The sequence below is a fragment of the Crassostrea angulata genome, chromosome 5, assembly GCF_025612915.1.
Source record: "Crassostrea angulata isolate pt1a10 chromosome 5, ASM2561291v2, whole genome shotgun sequence".
Lineage (NCBI taxonomy): Eukaryota > Metazoa > Mollusca > Bivalvia > Ostreida > Ostreidae > Magallana > Magallana angulata.
Window position 1 is genome coordinate 22,281,222 of NC_069115.1, and position 20,549 is coordinate 22,301,770.

At 36.3% G+C, this 20,549-nt stretch overlaps 1 protein-coding gene across 2 annotated transcripts; it reads left to right on the plus strand.

Annotated features, from left to right (window-relative positions):
• Window positions 1–1,680: 1,680 nt before the first annotated feature.
• Window positions 1,681–19,358, plus strand: LOC128183643 (uncharacterized). Of its 2 annotated transcripts, none has more exons than XM_052852747.1 (6): window positions 1,681–2,013; window positions 10,463–11,448; window positions 11,965–12,104; window positions 13,679–13,913; window positions 15,268–15,521; window positions 16,755–19,358. In XM_052852747.1, exons 2-6 carry the CDS (start codon window positions 10,541–10,543, stop codon window positions 18,686–18,688), a joined length of 3,471 nt encoding a protein of 1,156 aa, XP_052708707.1. In that variant the 5' UTR covers window positions 1,681–2,013; window positions 10,463–10,540; the 3' UTR covers window positions 18,689–19,358. The 2 variants fall into 2 exon arrangements, with proteins under 2 accessions (XP_052708707.1, XP_052708706.1); XM_052852746.1 differs by lacking the exon at window positions 1,681–2,013 and adding an exon at window positions 4,033–4,321.
• Window positions 19,359–20,549: the final 1,191 nt, after the last annotated feature.

Here is a 20,549-nt window from a genome sequence, read left to right on the forward strand (position 1 = left end):
AGTTTAAATTGACCGGATATAGGTTATGCAAAGAAAACCATATGGCTCTATATAAAATCTGTTACAGTTGTTTTTAATTAATATTTGCATGGTAGTTTATTAATTCAGCATATTATGCATATAACAAAAAGAGGTCTGACTTTTGTCACATCCTTTTGTCTTATTTTAAAAGAATAGACCATTTAGACAGATGGGGAGGGTCTATGTAAAGAGCTATATTTTCAATTTAATTCAAACAGTCTGTATACATGTCCACACACGTCAACACACAAAATAATAGATTTTGTCTGTGTGTGGGTTGGTGGGTGGGGGTGAGGGTGGGGGCTTAGGGAGTCGAGGAGAGGGGGTGGTAATAAGTGGGCGTTGAAATGATAAGACAGGTCGATGTCGATGAAAATGTTATTGGATCGTCTTAAACCGTAAATTTTTTTAACGATATCTATATACTGTCTATATCATATCTTATGATATTGACGAGATTATATAACGTGCAGGATTTTACATTTTCATGAGTTTACAAATTGTGCTACTGTTCACACATTGGAAAAATGAAAATACTTATAAGCCACGGCGAAATGATGATAAAATAATTATCAGAAGTCAACATTGTATCTTGTAATCGATCAAGATCGAGACATGAAAGCAATTGTCGCCAAAGTTAAATTTAGATGTAATAATTTTGAAATACAAGTATATGCCCCTTCATATATAAAAAACTAGTATATATAAACTTTTAAGATTTATGTATAATTCAATTTTGTATTTACATATAAATTATGATATCTAAAGAGAATATACGTAATTTTTGCCCAGCTTAGAAGGGTTGAGGGGGGGGGGGGGGCTGCTAGCTCCCTATTCCACGACATACATTACATCAGCCCCCACCCCCCACCCCCATGCACCTCCTCCACCTATCAAAAGGGTACGATTGAGAGTATATATGCATTATAGTTGGCATCAATGAGTTGTGTTTTTAGTGAATGAGTTTGATATATGTTTTCCATGTACATATACGTTTTGCATTTCCCTATTAATATATCCGTAATCAGAATAATTTGACTTTTGTTATTCTGGCCACGATATTTTGATTTCACCTGGGTTAGGATATAAACCTGTATAACTACGCACGTGTCTATATTATTATTGTAACAAGTTTATAAATGTGACTTTTAGTGTACGATAAAGTAAGAAGTAGGGCGTCCTAGGGTCAAGACACTAACGGGTACATTTTAAAATATGAGAGAGAGAGAGAGAGAGAGAGAGAGAGAGAGAGAGAGAGAGAAAGAGAGAGAGAGAGAATCTAATTAAAATTAGATGTTAGATCCGCTCGCTTACTCGCTTACTCGCTTGTGTAGCGAGTAAGCGAGCGGATCTAACATCTAATTTTAATTAGATTGAAAGAGAGAGAGAGAGAGAGATAGAGAGAGAGAGAGAGAGAGAGAGAAACGAATTATATTGTCTGAGACAGGCAGATCGATTTTTATCCATTGATTTGTGTGATAATTGCGTGCTAGACTAGAGCACCTGTGCTAAATAACGGCTCAGGTGTGTATTTCAAAAGGGCCGACTGTTTATGTTTGGAGTTTAAAATATGTGACGTACTTCGCTATAACAATCGTGTGTATCGCTTTTCTGGCAAGTCTAGAAATATTCTATCAAGTCACGATTCTGGCCCTAGGGCTTAAACGCACATAGCGGCGCGTGTAGTAGGTTTCTTAAGACTTCTACAGCCGCGAGCAAATATACGGTTTTTTTTGGCGTTAAAGTTGATATTTCTCCCCCAGAATACTTACACTTTTGGAAAATTATACTGTGTCTATTTTTCGACCAATAATTAAAGGTTTGTGAGCTTGCAATATGAACGTTTTCGGCTAGTAAAAGAATATATTGAATTAAAGTGAAAATCGAGGAAATTACATACATCTGAAGAAGAAGAAAAAAAAGACAATTGTGAAAGTGCTATATTTCACCTACAGCGATTTAGGAATGGAGTACGCTTAGATACATATTTAGGTAGGTGAATAATTGTATATTCATATGTCTGTATATACGAAGTTGAAGAAATCAAAAAGAAGATATATACATGTACTGTAAGAAGGAGAAAATATTGCCATACATATGATCGGTAATGCTAACATTGTAATTTATGAACTTATTACTTTCATTTAATTCTTCTTGATTCAAGTCAAATGACCAGTCAATATAGCTGTTCTAATTTTTAAGTATATAATTTGATCTCTTTGAAATATTTATATATCTATGTACCTCTCATTTTGTATTAAACATGTATTTATGCAAAGGGGGTGGGGTGTTCACAAGACATTTTTTTCTAAAGATTCAGGACACCCCCTCCCTCCCCCACATAAGTGTATTATTTATATATCATGTTTGTTTTATAATGGCACTTAAAGGGGTCTATATATAACGCCCCCTCCTGGCCACAAACAAACCCCCAATTAATGGTTCGATTGTGGTTGACCTGTGTTATATTGTAAGAGACAATATAATGCAGCGCCACGACATAGCAGCACGACCTATCCATTTTTACATCGTATACTATATAAATATGTGTATTAATTCTATACATAATTTTATGCATACTTGCGGACATGTTATATGTGTGTAGAGGTTATACAAATACCCCCCTCCCACCAGCACCACCACTACCACCACCAGGCCCCCTTTCCAATTTGATTTTATAGATGATGGTTCAAATTTCGACATTTTGACTATGTAGGCACAGAGTGTCAATTTCCAAAGTGGTGGAGGGACAAACTTACCCCAAAATAGTGACAAAATAAAACCTATGCTGAAACCAAATAAAAATAGATGTATGTACGCTTCCTTCACCCAAAGCCATGTAATCCGTGGGATTTGGGTGGGGGTAAATACTGAAGATTCTTATTTTGTTTTATATTTTCCATTTCAATAATCATGAAATCCATTTTTCATACTTTTACAACTCCAAGGAAAAAATTTAAATGACTTTCAGATTTAGAGAGAAATCGATTACAAAGTGGAGGGGGAGGGGGCTGCACCAATCCAGTTAATTAATTACTACGTGCTATGATGGACCATGCATGCAGCTCTCTATCCATCTCTTTTCCCCTTCTCTTTAACACGGCTATAGCATAACAAGTGCGTGTAATTCAAAACAATGCGCCACCCCCTCTGTCAATCTCTGCCGATCGAGATTGGCTGACAAGCTTATATAATTGTGGAATGAATCATACATTAACATATCATCCTGGCTAATGAACTATAAACGCGGTCGTTGAACATACAGAATCGCACAAGGAACTATATCGTTGATTGGATCTTACAATGATAAATCACCATGCAAATGCAAGGCACCATGGGCACGTAAACATACGCTAGTGTATTGACAAATTCCATCATATGTGTCTATATAGATCTATCGGTATTATTTTTTTCTTTAACAGTATAATGTCCGTTGACTACATGCAAAACCATGTGATTTATACATGTATAAATGATCGAAATTCGTCCCACAGTTAAAAGTATGTTCTCTTTTCATTCGCAACATTGTCACGTACGAAACAGCTAGAGAGACAGGCACTATATAATGGTCATGCATGCATGCATATGTCTTTATGTTTTGTCGTTGCTATTTAAGAGAAACCCTCGGTCGATCGTGACTTGTTAGCATGAACCTATAGCATGCACCTGACAAATACAAAAAAAACCCAGAAAAACATTGTTAAATATATATAATAATATTTTTAACGGTAATATAAATATATACATCAATCGCACAATGGTATACGTGACGTCCTGATTCAACATATCATAATAAAATATAACAATGTTAATATTATATTTACAATGTAAAAGAATGATAAGGATTTCAAAAAACAATGTTACAATTTTTCCGTGAATTCACTTTTACTATATTTTTTTTTTAAATCAAGAAACTCGTCTAAAAATAGGTAGCTGAATGATCTCAGGACAAGCACGTGGTTTTGTTTATGTTTGTAGACATTTGACCTATTGAAAGGTCATTTCCGGCTACAGCGCCACCTGTAGAACGTCTAAAAATGTCACGATTGTAAAGAGGATTTGCACTACCTGATTCGGAAAATGAAAGGATTTTTTGGATATTGCTGGGTCTATAATGACTATAGATGATTTTTATGTCGATAAGTCAAAAGAGCCGTTGATTGAATCGTATAAAGCGCGAGTGTACAAGGTTTTTCATGTAAACATCGCCCTGTGTTATGACGAGGATAAACTGTGTACGAAAATATGCATGTCATCAGCGGATGAGAATGGCACATCGCAAAACATTAAAAAGGCGAAAGTAAGTAAATCTTGTTAGATTTTTCAGTTAGTGGGAGTCACAAAGCATGGGAAATGTGTTTTGATATGGAGGTTCGAGTTTGCAATATCTTTGTATATATATGACAATGTTACATGTATATGTCGCAGTAGTCGTGCAGTGAGTGGCACCTTTTAATGACCTACTTGCAGGTGCATTGCGATTAATCACCGATTTGAGCTGACGTTTTTATCGTGTGGGGATCAGTTAAGAGATAGAGAGAGAGAGGGGGGAGAGAGAGAGAGAGGAGTTGTAGTATGCATAGAAGTGTTGCTATGACTATCTTGTTGCAAAAGATAATGAATTGACCTGGGGGCCTAGAACCATATAGATCTTGTAGACTGGGTGTCTTATTGATATGCATGTCTGAGTAGTTGCATTTAATATCCTTAATTGACTGACATCCCAGTAGATCAGATTCAAACTCCTATAGTATACATTTAGGCTAGTATATAAATACAAGTATGTCATATCATTTAAGTCTTCAAGTACAAATTACGACAGATTTGGAATTTTCATTTCCATACATGTGTATTGATGGTTCATCTGATCTCATGACATCGGTATTCAAGAAAAAAGATGTGTTAAATTTGCTGCAGCTCAGAGTTGCAGGTGTACAGGTGAATGCATTACAAATAATTTTTTGCATTTCCTGGTCTTGCACCAATTTCAAAACCAAAAATCACGATGCACTATAGAAATTGCTTTAGTGCTATAGGTTAATAAATTGATACATGGTATCCTATACATGTATATATACATGTACTGTATTAGATATCATTCAATTAACATTATTAACTTTACTGTAACAGACTTTGCTTGTGCAGTTAATAAGAGTTGTTTATCAATAGCTTACAGATCACGTGTCTGGGTAAAATGCTTACTACTCTCTGCATACGACTCTTAATTAAGTGAAAACAAAATAATGCATAAAAGTAGAAATAAGATTTACTTAACTGACATTGACCAGGTGGCTTTTAGGTACATGTAAAAGTGAAAGTTAAAAAAATTAGATCATTAATTGCCAAGTTAAGTTCACTCCCCTCCCCCCCCCCCCCCCCCCCCAACTACTTCCCCAACTTTTTCCTTCCCAATTTAACTCCCTAAATTAATTAACACCTACAGAAGACAGCACATATATATAGAGATGGCTTATGACTTGTATGATTTTTCTTTTGATATCAGGCCGCATAATATATGCAATTATACAAACTCATAAATAACAGTTGTAATTGGTATAATGTGTTGCTGGCACATTGATATATTTGATTTTGATCCTACCTTAACCAATCCCGTTAGTAGTTAATTAGGGAGATATTATTGCATTTATTATGTGTGAATTAACCTCTTTGGCAACGATTTCCCCTTCCTGGAGTAATTCATCCATGTTTGAGTGTTATTGTAATACCAATATAAGCCTATTATCATATTTACAACTCAAATAGCTTACAGATTCATGCCACACCATGCGCAGATTACATATGCATGCATTGCACTCAAGACGATATTTCATGATCATGATTAAGCTGCATTGTGGGGATTTTTCGTCATGCTTGTTGGACAGTCGCTTAATTTCCAAGACATGCAGAATGATGACAGATGCTCATGCCAATTTTTTTTAGTAAAACCATTAAGTTATGAATGAAGGGTTCGATCAACAGCAGACGTATGTTTCATTAACACGGAAGAAAAAATTTTCAAGCTGCAGTTTCAAAGTTATTTTGTATCTGAAAGAAACATTTCATAGACATAAAAGAAATATAAAAGTTTAATACTTGATATATCATGACAAATAACATTCAATAAAAACATGAAATACATGCATTGATAAAAGATTTCTAAATCCAAACAAGCCAAAAACTCTGCCCGTGTTTTCACAGAGGAATTGCATTATTTAATGCCATTTATTTTGCATATTATAATTTTCATTCTCATTTATGCATAGCTTAGCAAGGAAACTGTAAAAATTTATATCTCAATGAAGGTTCTTAATGGTGACAGTTATAGCTTTTTAAGTGTTGAATAAAAAGGAAACCTCATCAGTCGACTTCCTGGTTAAAGTCAGTTGGTCAATTACCTGGAGTTTCCTGTTTTAACAGCCATTAAGCATTGAATTTCATGGTAAAGAAAAATTCCATACATATGGTATTTCAGCTTTAACGTTCAAACATCTTCTTATGTCCTTATTCGCTATTAATACAGCTCTTCTTTTCAAGTAACAAGATGATCTAATAACGACCACGACCAACCAGCTAGCCCTCTTAATAACACGTAGTTTATAGCTTTAAAATTCATATTTAAAAATTTAAAGTTAGATCCAGTTAGGTAATTTGTTGATCTGACGACACCCAGCCTCCTTTAGGTGGAATAACACACCTGGAAAAAGTCACTCAAATTAACAGTGGATTATTTGATTATCAAAGATATAATGATAAATAAACTGTACATATGTCAAATAAGCGAAACATTTGCAGTTGGGGGATAGAGAAGGAATATCTAAAAAAACCTTATTCAGTAAGAAGCAACAAAAGCCCCTGCGGGATTCGAACTCAGGATGTACGGATCACAAGCCCGACACAATATCCACTCGGCTATGGAGTAAGTTACATGTTGTGGTCAATTAAATCCTTTTGATAAAAAAAAAATGTCGTTTCGATCAAAGGTCAGTGTGATGATGTGTTATTCTACCTTTATGAATGGTCAAGTGTTTTTCAGCTGTGAATATACCATATGGCAACCATGTATTGGTGACATGTTATAGTTAATAGTTATAATGGAAATTGATTACCGTAATAATGTACCAAGTTTTTAGAAAACTCTTTTCTTTATAAGACTCTGTATGATTATGAATTTTGATTTGAAATATGCCGTTATTGATGTAAAAAAAAAAAACCAAAACCATACAGCTATAAAACAGTTTTTATGATGGACACCAAACGCTGAATGTTCTCTTTTGTCTTGAATTTGTTTCTTTCTTTCCCAGTTTTGTTAAAAAGGAAATATTGAACAATTATTTCATGTACTGGCATAGGAGACAGTGTCGAATATTGTTCAATCAATTGACACAGCTGTGTAACACAGTATGGAAAAATTCATAAATTCTAGCACATTTTCATTAATTTTGTACCATACTCAGTCAATCAGATTTACAGTTTTTTGACATATTCATTAATGTATTGAACATGTTGGAAAAATCAATTTATGACAAGTTTATTCATCTCGTGTACTCGTGCAGTACCGGTATTACTACCTGTGAAAATAAAAATACTACGTTTTTTTCATCAAAGTTTCTGAGTGTGACGAAAAAAGGTGTGGATTTTAATATAGTAGAAAGAAGTATATATTTCATATATGGCAGTCACTGACAATAAATTGTTGTTTACCATGTATACTGGCCACTAGCAAGATCATACTCCCATTTTTTTAAAATCTTAATCAATAGTTGTGGGAGGACTGAGTTTTTGTTTCCAGAGATATTAATAATAAAAGAGAAAAAAAATTTGACAGGTGATCTTCCTGCGTGTTTGAACCTTTTTTTATTTTGGTGTCAGATTTTTCAAATAATAATAACTCTAGACATGCTAGAGTTACAAGTATTTTTATTCTTGTTCGATCATGTTGGATGACGTGGGAGTTGATAAGGGAAATGAAACCGTAATCTTATAGTTGTTTACTTCTTCCTGAAAAGGCCACCTTTACGATAAACATGTTTAAAAAGTGTTTGATGCAATTAGATATTGTATAATTCTGTAATTTTAGGTACTTGTAAAATTTACAATACATTTTTGAAAGAAAATATGTTTAATTTAGTAAAGTTAATAATTTATAATTCAGTGGGCATTCAATTTTTGTGGATTTATTAAATCAGTGGATGATGATTTTATCAATAACATCTCCTGTCACATATAGAGCTCTTGTGATGTACCAGGACTGTAACATTTGAATTTTCAAGGAATGACTCAATCAATGAAGAAACCATGCATTTACCAGTAACTATTACTAAAAACAGAGTGCCGCGGTACTTATAAAAAAAAAAACCACTTGACATTCTGATATTTCATTATCAAAGGATTAAATTCCTGACATACTAGCACATGTATATGTATGTATGTACCCACCCTTTTATTTCTCAAAAGCATGTAATTGGAATTATGTTTTTAACTTAGTAAATGAAAATCGTGTGGGTCAAATAAAAATGAAAAATTTCGATAACACTTTTAACTGCATGAGTGACCAATGAATAAACTGATTGAAGGCTTTAAGCTGTAGCATGATTTTGGGTGTTGTGTTAATTGAAGAGAACGCAAACGGAATGTGATCAATATATATTTATACCATCAATGTTAATATGGAACTGTACGTCGAAGCTTTAATAGGTGCTTATAGGTGTTGTCGGCAAATGACGATGATGGTAAAATGACGTACGAATGATGTAATGTTTCAGTGGCAATGTGTCGGAATGACGAGTGGGCCCCTGAAATTTTTAATCAAGTCGAAGAATAAACAAGGATATATCTTTGTGTGTCAGCTAATTGTGAAGGCATTTCAAAAATAATGTCATTTCACTCGATGACGTTGTTGACGTGTTCAACTTGACTCTTGAATTGACAAATGACTGTACAGGTATATTAAACCTTATAAGCAGCTGACTTTCAATTCGAGATGGATTTTATTGTAAACTTGGTGACTTTTAGAATAACAACTTTATTTTTAGAGGGAATATGAATATTAATATATTCAAAATAATCTTAAAAAAAAGAATTTGAGTCATTGTATGCAGTGTGCTTCGATGTCCTCTCTGTGCTCAGCAAGTGTGCAGGGTCTTTATCTGTTTTCTCATGGTTCAAAGGGAAAATATTTGTTCTCTGGAAAATACAACTTAAAGGCAAGTGTTGATACAATCATGTATTAAACTTTAGCATTTTAGAGAGGGTTTACATAGGGTTTGCCTGTTACCCAATCCATTTGATTTCTCAATAAAATACGTTTTATAAATTAAACTATTACACTTGACCTCTACACATTTTAAATTTAGTGAAGTTGTTCTATATATATATACATACCAGTATTAATAAAATTTTATAGTGAAAAATTTTAATTTAAAGATTTATTATAATATGTGTACATTTAATTGATTTATATGTTTTAATTTTACAAACTACTTTGGACATGTAGGATATTAAAATATTGCCGAGTTAAATGTATCTATGTTAAGCTTATAGCAATTAAATTACAAAGTCGCTGTCAGAAAAATTATCGAAAATTTAATATGACGAAAAACAGCACAGTACAGTGGTTTTAAGTGCTGGAATTTTTGACGTGAGTACTCACTAAACATTAAATTGTTTTCATGTGGTATAAATGGGGTTAAGGATTTTCCATATAGATTCAGATAAATTAATGTATAGTTTTTCCAGTTTCTCTTTTCATTTATTGATATACATATGTACAGTACTGGCACTTGTATATGTTTGATGGCCCTTTTCTCACTCATGACAATTGACTGGTGTTTAAAGAATGATCATGATGTGTGTGTACATTCATGTCTCAGCACATACATGTAGGCATTACCGTATATGTCCTTACTAGTACATATGTACATGTATTAAGTAGTATTTTACCTACCAGTATCTTAGGGTTGTCTTAAAAAATTGAAGCAGAAGGACGAAATTAAAAAAAAAAGTAGAAGGGGGTCTTGCTTAAAGCTACTTTGTCTTTGAAAAGCAATAATAGATGGGTAATTAAGGCATTATAGGTGGGGGAATTCCCCACCCCCTCGAGTCTTAGAGATAACCCTGCAGTATCACTTTCTGTTGTTTTGGTATGAACGTGTACATGCATGCATTCATTCTGGTATGACATACTTCATCGACAAGTCACTATAGTGGACAGAGAGTTACTATTAATGGAAAAACCAGTGGTTTATGTGTAAAAAAATAAATGAATAAAACCGATGTCAGATTTTATACTTTGCTGTAGTTTTTTATGGTTTAAACACTTTTAGCTCTTCCCTCTGTTTGAAGGGGTGGAGGATCTTGATTTGGTGGCTGTAGGTAGGTTTAGATTGAAAGGCTTAAACAAGGAGAGCAATGAATTAATGATTGTTGTGTTTTGTGTTTTCAGAGCTACCTTGAATCCGTAACGGCAGATGGAGACTCAGTGAGTCGAATTGTCCTGACCCTCTCTCAATCTGATTTCGCCATGGTTCAGCAATTCCAGTCGAGGGTTGAGAGGGACTCTCAAGCGGTAGTGGATCTATCGAAGGACAATTCACAAGTGTGCATCTTTGGGAAGAAGGAGAATGTCAGCATCGCCCAAGCCCTGATAGACAGAATGGTGAAGAAAGACAACAGCATATCGCCCTGTATCGACATACGATTACGGGGAGGACATGATGAGAGTGGGTTTCATGAAGGGTCAGAATTTTCATACAAGAACGGTTCAAGTAGTAGTGGAGGTGTAGACTTTATGAAGGAAAATGGGAGTTCAACCTGTGGTGATGCAACAGAAAAGACGGATATATCATCGGTGAAACACCGTACAGTGGAAAGTGCTAATAAAGTTTCAGATGTCTCTGTGTCGGGGGGAAAGAGACCCCAACGGGCGCACGCTGCCCTGAAAAGGACCATGTCGGTGGGGATGGGTCCCCTTCCGTCATCCCTATCAGAGCCCCGAAAAAATCCCCTGACCAAGACGGTGTCATACGGCAATGAACTGAGACTGGCCGAAAACTCGCTGTCCAGATTAAAACTCTCTCATCAGTCCTCGACTTCTTCAGACGACGAAGAAACGACTGACGAAGAAGAGTACAACACGAAGATTGAGTTTGCGCTCAAGTTGGGATATTCCGAGTCACAGCTGGCATCTGTGCTGAAGAAACTCGGCAACAAAGCGGGACAGAACGAGATTCTGTCGGAACTGATCAAGCTGAGCACAACGAGTGTGGACAGGGACTCAAAGAGCAGCGATGAGGGGAACTCGAGTTTCTGTGCAATGGAGGGTTCTTCAGAGAACCTTTTGAACTTCACCCCCGAGAACTGTTTCGACCTTTCGGATTCTTCCTCAAATTTTCGTCATATTGTTATCGATGGTAGCAATGTTGCAATGAGGTTTGTACAGAAATCTTCTTTGATTCAAATCTTAAATGTAGTGTTAATTTATATATTATATAAAATACCGCAGCATGTCAGTATAAAAGCTTTAGTTTTGATACTAGTACCAGTAGCTTTTGCTGGTTTTATCTTTGTTTGATGATGTATATAAGAGACAGGCTTATTTATTCACTTGATTAGCTATGGAAATTAAGCATTCTTACTTCACTAAGAAGATAATGGGCTGGGGGGAAGTCTTTAATAACAATCAAACTTAACACAAATTTTATCCAGAGTTGTGAAATTTGTGTATGGATTGTACTTCACTCCCAAGATAATGGAAAAAAAAAGATAGTTTGACTTTCAAATAATCCAATCGAACCTGAAGTTTATCAAGGGTTGTGAAATACTGCAAATAGATGATACAGCTGCGGGTGTTTGACAATGAATTGGATACTCTACGAAGCCTCTGTGCCAATAGTCGATACTTTTACAAGATTCAGGGTTAACAGATAGAACTCGTATCATTTACAGTCATGGCAACAAGGAGATCTTCTCGTGTCGAGGGATACAGCTGGCTGTCGATTGGTTCAGAGAACGAGGTCACCAAGCCATCACCGTCTTCGTGCCTCAGTGGCGGAAAGAAACCTCACGCATTGATGCCAAAATCACAGGTAACTGTAAACACCTGCTAAGCTATATCCACTGTGTCCATCGAGTCAGAAATAACAACTTGTATGCTATATATTGCAAATTACCATCCCCCCCCCCCCAATAATCATGATAATAGTACTTATATAACAATACCTTTATGATAGTAATGACGGTAACAACCAGCAGGCCTTTATACCTGAGTGAAATTGACAAGTTGTGTAATAATTTTAAAAAAAAATAGAATATCGCCGTAGCATTGATAGATTGACTGATTAATCTGATGTACAGATTATTAACTTGTGACGTGCAAAATTACTGGAATTGACAGGTTAACAATATATTCACACACAAGAACTTTTTTTCCTGAAGAAAACGTCTTCTCTCCTTACCTTAACCTGTATCTTCATGAATTTAAAGTGGTGAAGAAAAAGCATCTTCCCAAGTCAAAGGTTTTTGATCCGCACCACTATGTGAGAAGTGGTGCGGATCAAAAACCCTCGACTTTGGAAGATGAAGAAAAGGGAGGGCGGAGGGTTATATTGGGGTGTGCAATTACATATAGGAAAAGCAAAGTTGCTAGGATGTAAAGTGAAGTAAAAATCGATAAAACCAGGGTATTAATTTGTCAATCTGTGTTTCATAACTCCTGACAAACACAGTTCAATAAGGCTAGAAAGCCGGAGTCAGGATGACAAAGGTAAAAATCCCCGACTAGATTAAAAACGGTGTGTACAAATTGACAAATTACGGCATCTTCCGGATTTTGCGCCCGTGTAATGGAAGCCAGAAAGGCAGAGAGTGACAAATTCCCCCATTTAGACAGTCTGTGATCTCCGGGCTGCCCTCCTCGTTAACATGTTATACTGGCATGAACACGAGACATGCCCTGCTCGCAACATATCTAGCAGTCAGGGAAGTCACGTCAACCAAGATATGTGGCCGTGATGAAAGGTCATTCGGGCATTTTTTTTCTTCTTTTTATTGACATTGATCACCTTATCTTTGCTTAGAGAGAAAGAGATTCTCACGTTAATTAGTCAGTTATATCATGTATAGGGGGAACTATTAATTTTCATTGAAAGAGGAAATTTCAATCTGTGTGTTGAATCAGTTCAGTCATAATTATTGGAAACCGAACATAGAAAACAATGTGGAAAAACCATTTCTTTTTTAACTTGATAATGAGAGAGAGAGAGAGAGAGAGAGAGAGAGAGAGAGAGAGAGAGAGTAGCATTACCCACAAAACTGTACTTAACCACATATCAAAAAAGGAAGATATTGAAATAGCCCTGCAGAGTTTCATTCTCCACACAAGTTACTGCATTTATATATGTAAAACAGAGAGTGTTATGAAAGTGATACCTGATACCTGAAAAAAATTTTGTCACACTCTTCTGAAAATTGCTTTTCCACAGAAGAACAATATTTTCAATATTGTCATCAAGCTGGTAATTTTCAAATATTTTTTTTTTTGGTTTAATGTTGCCATAAAGTATTGAGAAAAAGTGTTTATTTTTATAAAAATTCCCCTTAATTCATTTTGCTTCATTAAAATATTTCCCATAATTCAGTTTGCTGCATTAAATGCTTCCAGATCAGGAGATACTGTTTCAACTGGAAAAAGAGAAGATTTTGGTGTTTACACCCGCACGCAGAATCGGAGGAAAGAGAGTGGTGTGCTATGATGATCGGTACATCTTGAATCTAGCGTCGGACAGCGGGGGCGTCGTGGTCTCTAACGATAACTACCGGGATCTGGTCAGCGAAAAACCAGAGTACCGCAAAGTGGTGGAAGAGAGGCTTCTGATGTACTCCTTTGTCAATGACAGGTAGCCATTGTTTACTGTGGGGTACTTTCACTTTCATTTTGTCTTGGGGGGTTGGGGGAGAGAGTTTACTTTGAATTAACTCATCCTGTTAACTTATCCTGCATCAGATAGGTGGTCATAATTTGATTTTAATTTTAGGTAATATTGACAGCTTTCTCATATGTATATTTATACTTTAAGAATCCTTCTTATATGATGGTTTCCAACTTTTATTTTTGATTTACCCAATAGGAAATAATTGACAAAAAAAACTTAAATCAGATGCAGCTGTGCTATCAAAGTTTCCAAGTTTCTTTTTTTTTTTTTTCACTTCTCACAAGTGTCTTTGTGTACGTTTAAAAGAATAGCTAATCTCAATGCTGATAGGTCCGCTATTTAGATAACTAATCTATTGAGGAAAGAAAAACCTGTTCTTCTTTAAACGTAACTTTCAGACACTTTAGCTTTTTGATCACATGACCACTTCGTATGTTGTTTTTTTTTAATTTTGTCGGGGGCCCATTCAAAAATTTTCACACGCAATTGAATGCTAATTAAATGATGATTTGAAGTGATTTTTCAAAAAAATCCCTCTATTGCCCTGATATAAGGCTGGCATTTCCTTGAAGGAGGAAATAATAAAACGTGAATCGCTATATATAAACTAGGTAAACAAATAAAACGTGAATGGGGGTTGTTATATAATATATATAAATAAATGCTTCATTCATTGATTTTTTTTAGCTATTTTATAAGTGTAGCTCTTTGCAAGAGATAGTTGTGGAAAATATTAGGTGAAACATAGAGAAAGTGTACTTAAAGGATTATTGCAGAAGAAGGTCTGGGAAACTTATCAATATTTAATATACAATATATACAATAATTATAAGCTAGATACTGTATGAACTATAAAGTGGGAAATCATTAAGCTAAAAATATGTGATAACTAGAAACAATGTTCTGTTGTGACCTTAATTTTTTTTTTAAAATTTTTGAAAATTCCAAGGAATATTTTGCAATTTTGAATAAATTCCCTGGTGGAAATCAAGTTCATGTTTGTTCTTTTCTAAATTTCGGTGTGAAAGGTACATTCGTTCGTTTGTATATATGATAGAGGCTTATGGCTTGAAGAGGCCAGGGATTGGGCTAATTATGAAGTACAGTCAACATGATCCTTTGAAGTAGAGTGTAATTTTATAAACAGCACTAGCAAAGCTGATTTGTACATTTTAGATGATCAGTACTTGTATAAATCCAGGCAGCTTTAAAGCCTTGATGAGACAAGGAACATTTTTGTTTTGTGACTTAATTCTATGTCGTTGCACACTTCATGTTTATGAATGAGTTCATCATGGTCGTCTGTCTGTTTGTTTAGGTTCATGCCTCCAGACGACCCGTTGGGCCGGCATGGTCCGAGTCTGGACAACTTCCTGTCTAAGGAACCCCGCCAGCCAGAGCCACTGCCTCCGATCTGTCCGTACGGCAGCAGGAAGTGCACCTACGGAAACAAGTGCAAGTTCTATCACCCGGAGCGGGGCAACATGCCCCACAAGATGGTCAACGAGAAGCTGGCGGAACAGGCCAAACAAAAAATCCAGGAGGCACGGGAAAATCGCAAAACCCAGGATGGTAAGATATCTGTTTGTATGTCTCTCTCTCTCTGTATCTCTCTCTTTTTCTCTCTCTCTATCTCTTTTTCTCTCTCTCTCTCTCTCTCTCTGTATTTCTCTCTTTTTCTCTCTCTCTCTCTTTTTCAAGATGTGTTGCAATAAGACCTAATACATATTAAAGCACAAATTTAGAATGGCATTGTTAGATAATAGCACAGTACAACTATTTTATTTTTTTCATTTTTTTGGGGTGTAATATTCAATTACTGTGTCACGATTTTATTCATTTATTAGTAGACTGATCATTTCTGATGTAAATGTAGTACCAGTATTCATATTTTCACTTAACTTTATTGTGATATTATTTAAACTGAAAATTATCAAAACTGTTGTTATTGCTTTCTTTGATCAGCTGGATGGAATTTCCTACACAAATACTAGTACCTCAGAGTGTACTCAAATTACACAGATTGTTATTCTTTAACCAGGAAAACATTTGTGTACACCAGCACGATCAACTCGTCATTGTCCCACTGACAAACTGCCATTTTTAAAAAAATAAACTGATTTGTTTACATTCGATAAATTGGGAAACCTTTTTTTTCTTTTTTTAAATCAGGGAAGTTAAAAAAAAGAAATTTTAGAAATTATGTGATTTATGCATGTCAAGGGCATGGGAACAAGTTCAGTTTCAGTTTCATCCAGGAAATCCTAGCTGTATGATCTGTGGCGCTATATTTCTATTCGTTTAGTGATGTCCCTGATTAAATTAATCATGTTTATAAACACAATTCTGAGAAAATGTTACAAAAATATCTTTGTTTTTTTTCTTTCCAAAATGTCATAGTGCATGCACACATATAGATTTTGCATCTGCCTTCTTTGAAAAATTGGGAAAATTCATTTAGAAAGTCATTTTGAAAGAATTTTAAAGATAAAGTGAAATTCCCCCCCCCCCCCTCCCCCAAATATTAAAATTTAGGTACCCTCCACCATAAATACAGGGAAAAGAAAAACAGACCAATACTCTGCATATTTCATTAATGAAATATAAAAGTGAACAAAATATATATACCTGCAACATATATATCTTTAAATCTTGTATATGATAAATCAAGTACTTCAGCCAGTGATAGTTTGCCAGTTTAAACTCATTCAGCATGCAGCAAGAATAAATCAATTAATATGTCTAAATTGTTTTCCATTCATAGTTATGCTTCCTTTTATATTATACTTCATGTCATATTTTCAGGAAGTAAATCTAAGCAACCTTTGTGCAAGAAACCTTCCCGAGGTAAGATGGCCGTGTCAAGGACACAGTCACTTACCCCCAAAACTCACCCCGACAGCCTGGGAGCAGAAGCCCCGGTCAAACGCCACAGTGGGGACTTTGGCGAGGTGACGGTAAACATCGACAGCCGGGACCTGGAGAATGACGAGAAGTGGAAGAGTTACAACGAGAAACTGTCCGAGCACCGGAAACAGATGGAGCAGGCGGATATAGAACACCAGAGACAGAGATCTGACGCCAAGGAATCTCAGTTCAGCATGGTCACAATGCAGAGTATGGAGCCGTTCAACATGGCCAGTAAAATGGAGCAGCAATGTGGGTCAAGGTCGTCCTCTCCCATGCAGAGGTCAACACCGTCCCCGCAGCTGATGCTGCAGAACGAGGAATTTCTCAGCGGGCACTTGATGCTGGCCAAGAAACTTTCGGACGAGGCCGGGGAGACTAAATCCCACAAGTCAGAGGAGAGACTATTTAACCGAAGCCCTCCCATAGGTTACCATGGTAACAGCCCGTTGGCCACGCCTGTGAAGCAGAACAAGCCCCCCTCACAACAACAACAACAACACCAACCGCTACTAATGAATCAACAGCTCCCTCCCCCTCCTCCTCCATCACACCAGCCCATCTCTCAACAGTTTTCCCATCCAGTGCCCATGCAGCACCAGCATCAGAAACTCAGCAGGCAGTATTCTCTGCAAGGACCTCAGGACCCTCGCCTTCAGCGTGGCCAAATGGCTCCAGCAGCACATTCCACCAGGACACCTTTTCCGCAAGAAAACTACGGAGCATTTGGGCTGGCAAGGAATCCCTTTTCATCATCAGAAAACTTTTCCACCCCTCCTCCTCCCTTTAGCGGCAGGCCCGAGCATCGTTACTTGGGAGAAGAAAGCGAGCATGCAGCTCTTGCCAGAATGCAAAGTGCGCCAGAGACGCTTTTCACGAGGAATGACAATAACTCGCACAAGAGATTCGGGAGAATGGTCCGTCAAAACAGTTCGTCGGACACGCAACTCCACCTTCTTGGAGACCTGGATCTCGGTCCGAACGAATACAGCTTATTTCCTGCGGAGGTCCTGGATTTCAACAGAAGATGTCAGCAAAATCAACAGTTCTCCTCTGGTATGAATGCACAGCGAATGGGAGATCCTAATCGTCAGTTGAAAACCAGGGCAGTGGGTTATACAAAACAAGAATATCGGTCGCAGCACGACAATGGAGAAACCAAATGGACTTTTGAGCCAGTCTTGGAGCATGGTGCCGCCTATAAGAGCCAGTTTTCTGGAATCCAGGGCATCGATGCGTTTGAATCGGACTATCCACCCACCCCGTCATGGCAAAACCAGGACCAGTTAAAATTCCCAGTGCAAGAATCTTATCACTGTCCACAACAACCTTATGATATATTTCACGAGTATGGAGGACTACCTTTCTCCCAACCACACAGAACTGTAGAGCATTGTCAATCAGGGGGCTTCAGTTTTCAGACACCAACTTCCAATTTACATGCGGCCCCCTCCAACTTTTGTGAAAGTCAACAACATTCCATGTTACAGAACCCCCCCTCCTCCTCCTCTTGTGGCAAACAAAACATTGGGGTCATAGGTCAAGAACACAAACAGAGCCTGTCCAGAACGTCGTCGGCAAATCTAGGCGGCCATCCAGCCCCCAATCAGCAAAGTTCGGCCATGAACGCAATGGCTTCGCCGATGATGGAAGGCAACGGAAGTCGACCAAAGTTCACGGATTTCTCCCCCATCCAGCCGACCGACAGTAGATACAATCTTTACTACCATTTGTGCGGACTCTTTCCCGAGCCGAAAGTGAGAAAAGTGATGAACGAGCACCCTGAGGAGACAAGTCCCCAGGTGTTGTGTGCACTCATCATTGGCATGTGATAACGTTGCGATGTGATACATTTTCAGACACAGGAGACATGAACTTCAGCTAACGTGCTCTGATGAAAAAAACTGTGATGTGGAAATGGTGCAGGTCTATTAATGAATGTTGAATTGAAATTACCATGTTTTTTTACAAGGTTTGGTTATCCTATGATAAACTGAGCTGATTTTGTTCTCCCTCTTTTTAAAAGCAAGTTTAATTTTTTGGAGTTATGAAATTGTACAAATGTGAATATGTACTGATACCATAGATCTTTAAGTTTTAATGTACGTTACTTATATAATGTTCAAAGGAATCTTTGAAAACTTATCATTTTAAGATGAAATTGATTATTGTACAAAATTAATTTATAATTGAATTATTTTATAACATATACTATGAATGAAATGAACCAAGTTCAATTCTAAAATGTGGTGCCGTTTATAACAACCAATTACTACAGAGTTTAAAATAACTTGTACATTTATTTACATATTTACATGTAGATAGCTGTATTGCCATATCTGTGACATATTGTCCTATAATTTTGCAATTTATTTTTTTTTTATGTGCAGTACATTGTATTTTAAATGTGTGATATTCACAACACCTGATACTGCAGCTTTTGAAAAGGATATCAGAATTTTACCTAAAGTAAATAAAGTATTTGGAATTTTGAAAAAAAAAATTATACAGCATAAGATGTATGAGAATCATCAAAGATTACCGATTACACAGAAAAAGGCCGGGGTTCTGAATATAATGTTCATTTTATGACCTTAAACTATCTCCAGAATTATTATTTGAAATTGCAGAAATATTGGGGGTGGGGGGGGGGGGGGGTAAATGAGCATAGTCACAATATGAGGTGGAAATTTTTATATAATTTTTTCCCCTCAGTTTTATGGTATTTCTAATGGGTAACCAAAATTATTCATGTAAATATGGTGTGGGCCAAGTTTTCATGTACATGTTGAATATTGGTACAAACTTAATTTTTAGGGTTTTTTTTCCTATCTATTTTTAAGTTGCATATACTTATAAACACCGATGAGCAATTTTTAATTATATTCGCATCTCATATGGTGTCAAATATGGTATTTCTATCAAGCGACCTCTATGTAATAAGAAAACAAAGCACTGTCTTTGTTTCCATAACAAAGTAATTTGAGCTCACTTAAGAACTGATATTAAAATTTAACTGATATTAAAATTTTGTAGATCCATTAGAAGTACCCAAGTTAAGCATTTTATCCATAAAAATAAAAACATATTAATAAATTCAAATTTTTTTTTAGCTTAAAATGCTACCATGTCCCTGAAGAGAGCTTGATGGTTGTGGCCATTACCGGACTTTAAAAATCTCTGCGAAAAGAAGAGTTCTATTCAAGATACTGTAACCCAATTTTTATTAGCGGTGACTTTATTTCACGATCAACTGCCGATAAACTGGTTCGCGACGACTAATGTTTGCAACTAAGCCTTATCCAGACCTGTATTGTTATAAAAACTATAGACAAAGGATTTGTTCCCGGCGAGAAATATTCGCGACGACAAGGCTCTCGCTAACCTCACGAAAATTTCTCGCACGCGAATAAAAGTTCGTTTACAGTATAGGAAAACTTTCAAATTTTAATGTGGGAATAAATGAAAATAGTTTATAGGTAAACAAATCATTTTTTAAAAAATTTGTCGACCAATGCGCCTCCTTTATTGAATCAGGTTTTGGGGGTTGGACTCGGGAGTTGTTATTGTGTAGCTATGAGGTTGTATGCAGTTTGTCGAAGCTCGGCAGTGTACTGTCTGGTTTTGGGAAACGCTTGCTACGTGTTACTTGTGCAATAACGTTTGTGTTGAACAACATTAGGCTTCTTATTT

What these genes read in the sequence shown, in the direction of transcription:
- LOC128183643 (XM_052852746.1), top strand. Translation starts at nt 4,136, where the DNA reads ATGACTATAGATGATTTTTATGTCGATAAGTCAAAAGAGCCGTTGATT. An exon ending in GGTAGCAATGTTGCAATGAG is followed by an intron (nt 11,449 to 11,964) that starts GTTTGTACAGAA and finishes TATCATTTACAG; the next exon opens with TCATGGCAACAAGGAGATCT. An exon ending in TACTCCTTTGTCAATGACAG is followed by an intron (nt 13,914 to 15,267) that starts GTAGCCATTGTT and finishes CTGTTTGTTTAG; the next exon opens with GTTCATGCCTCCAGACGACC.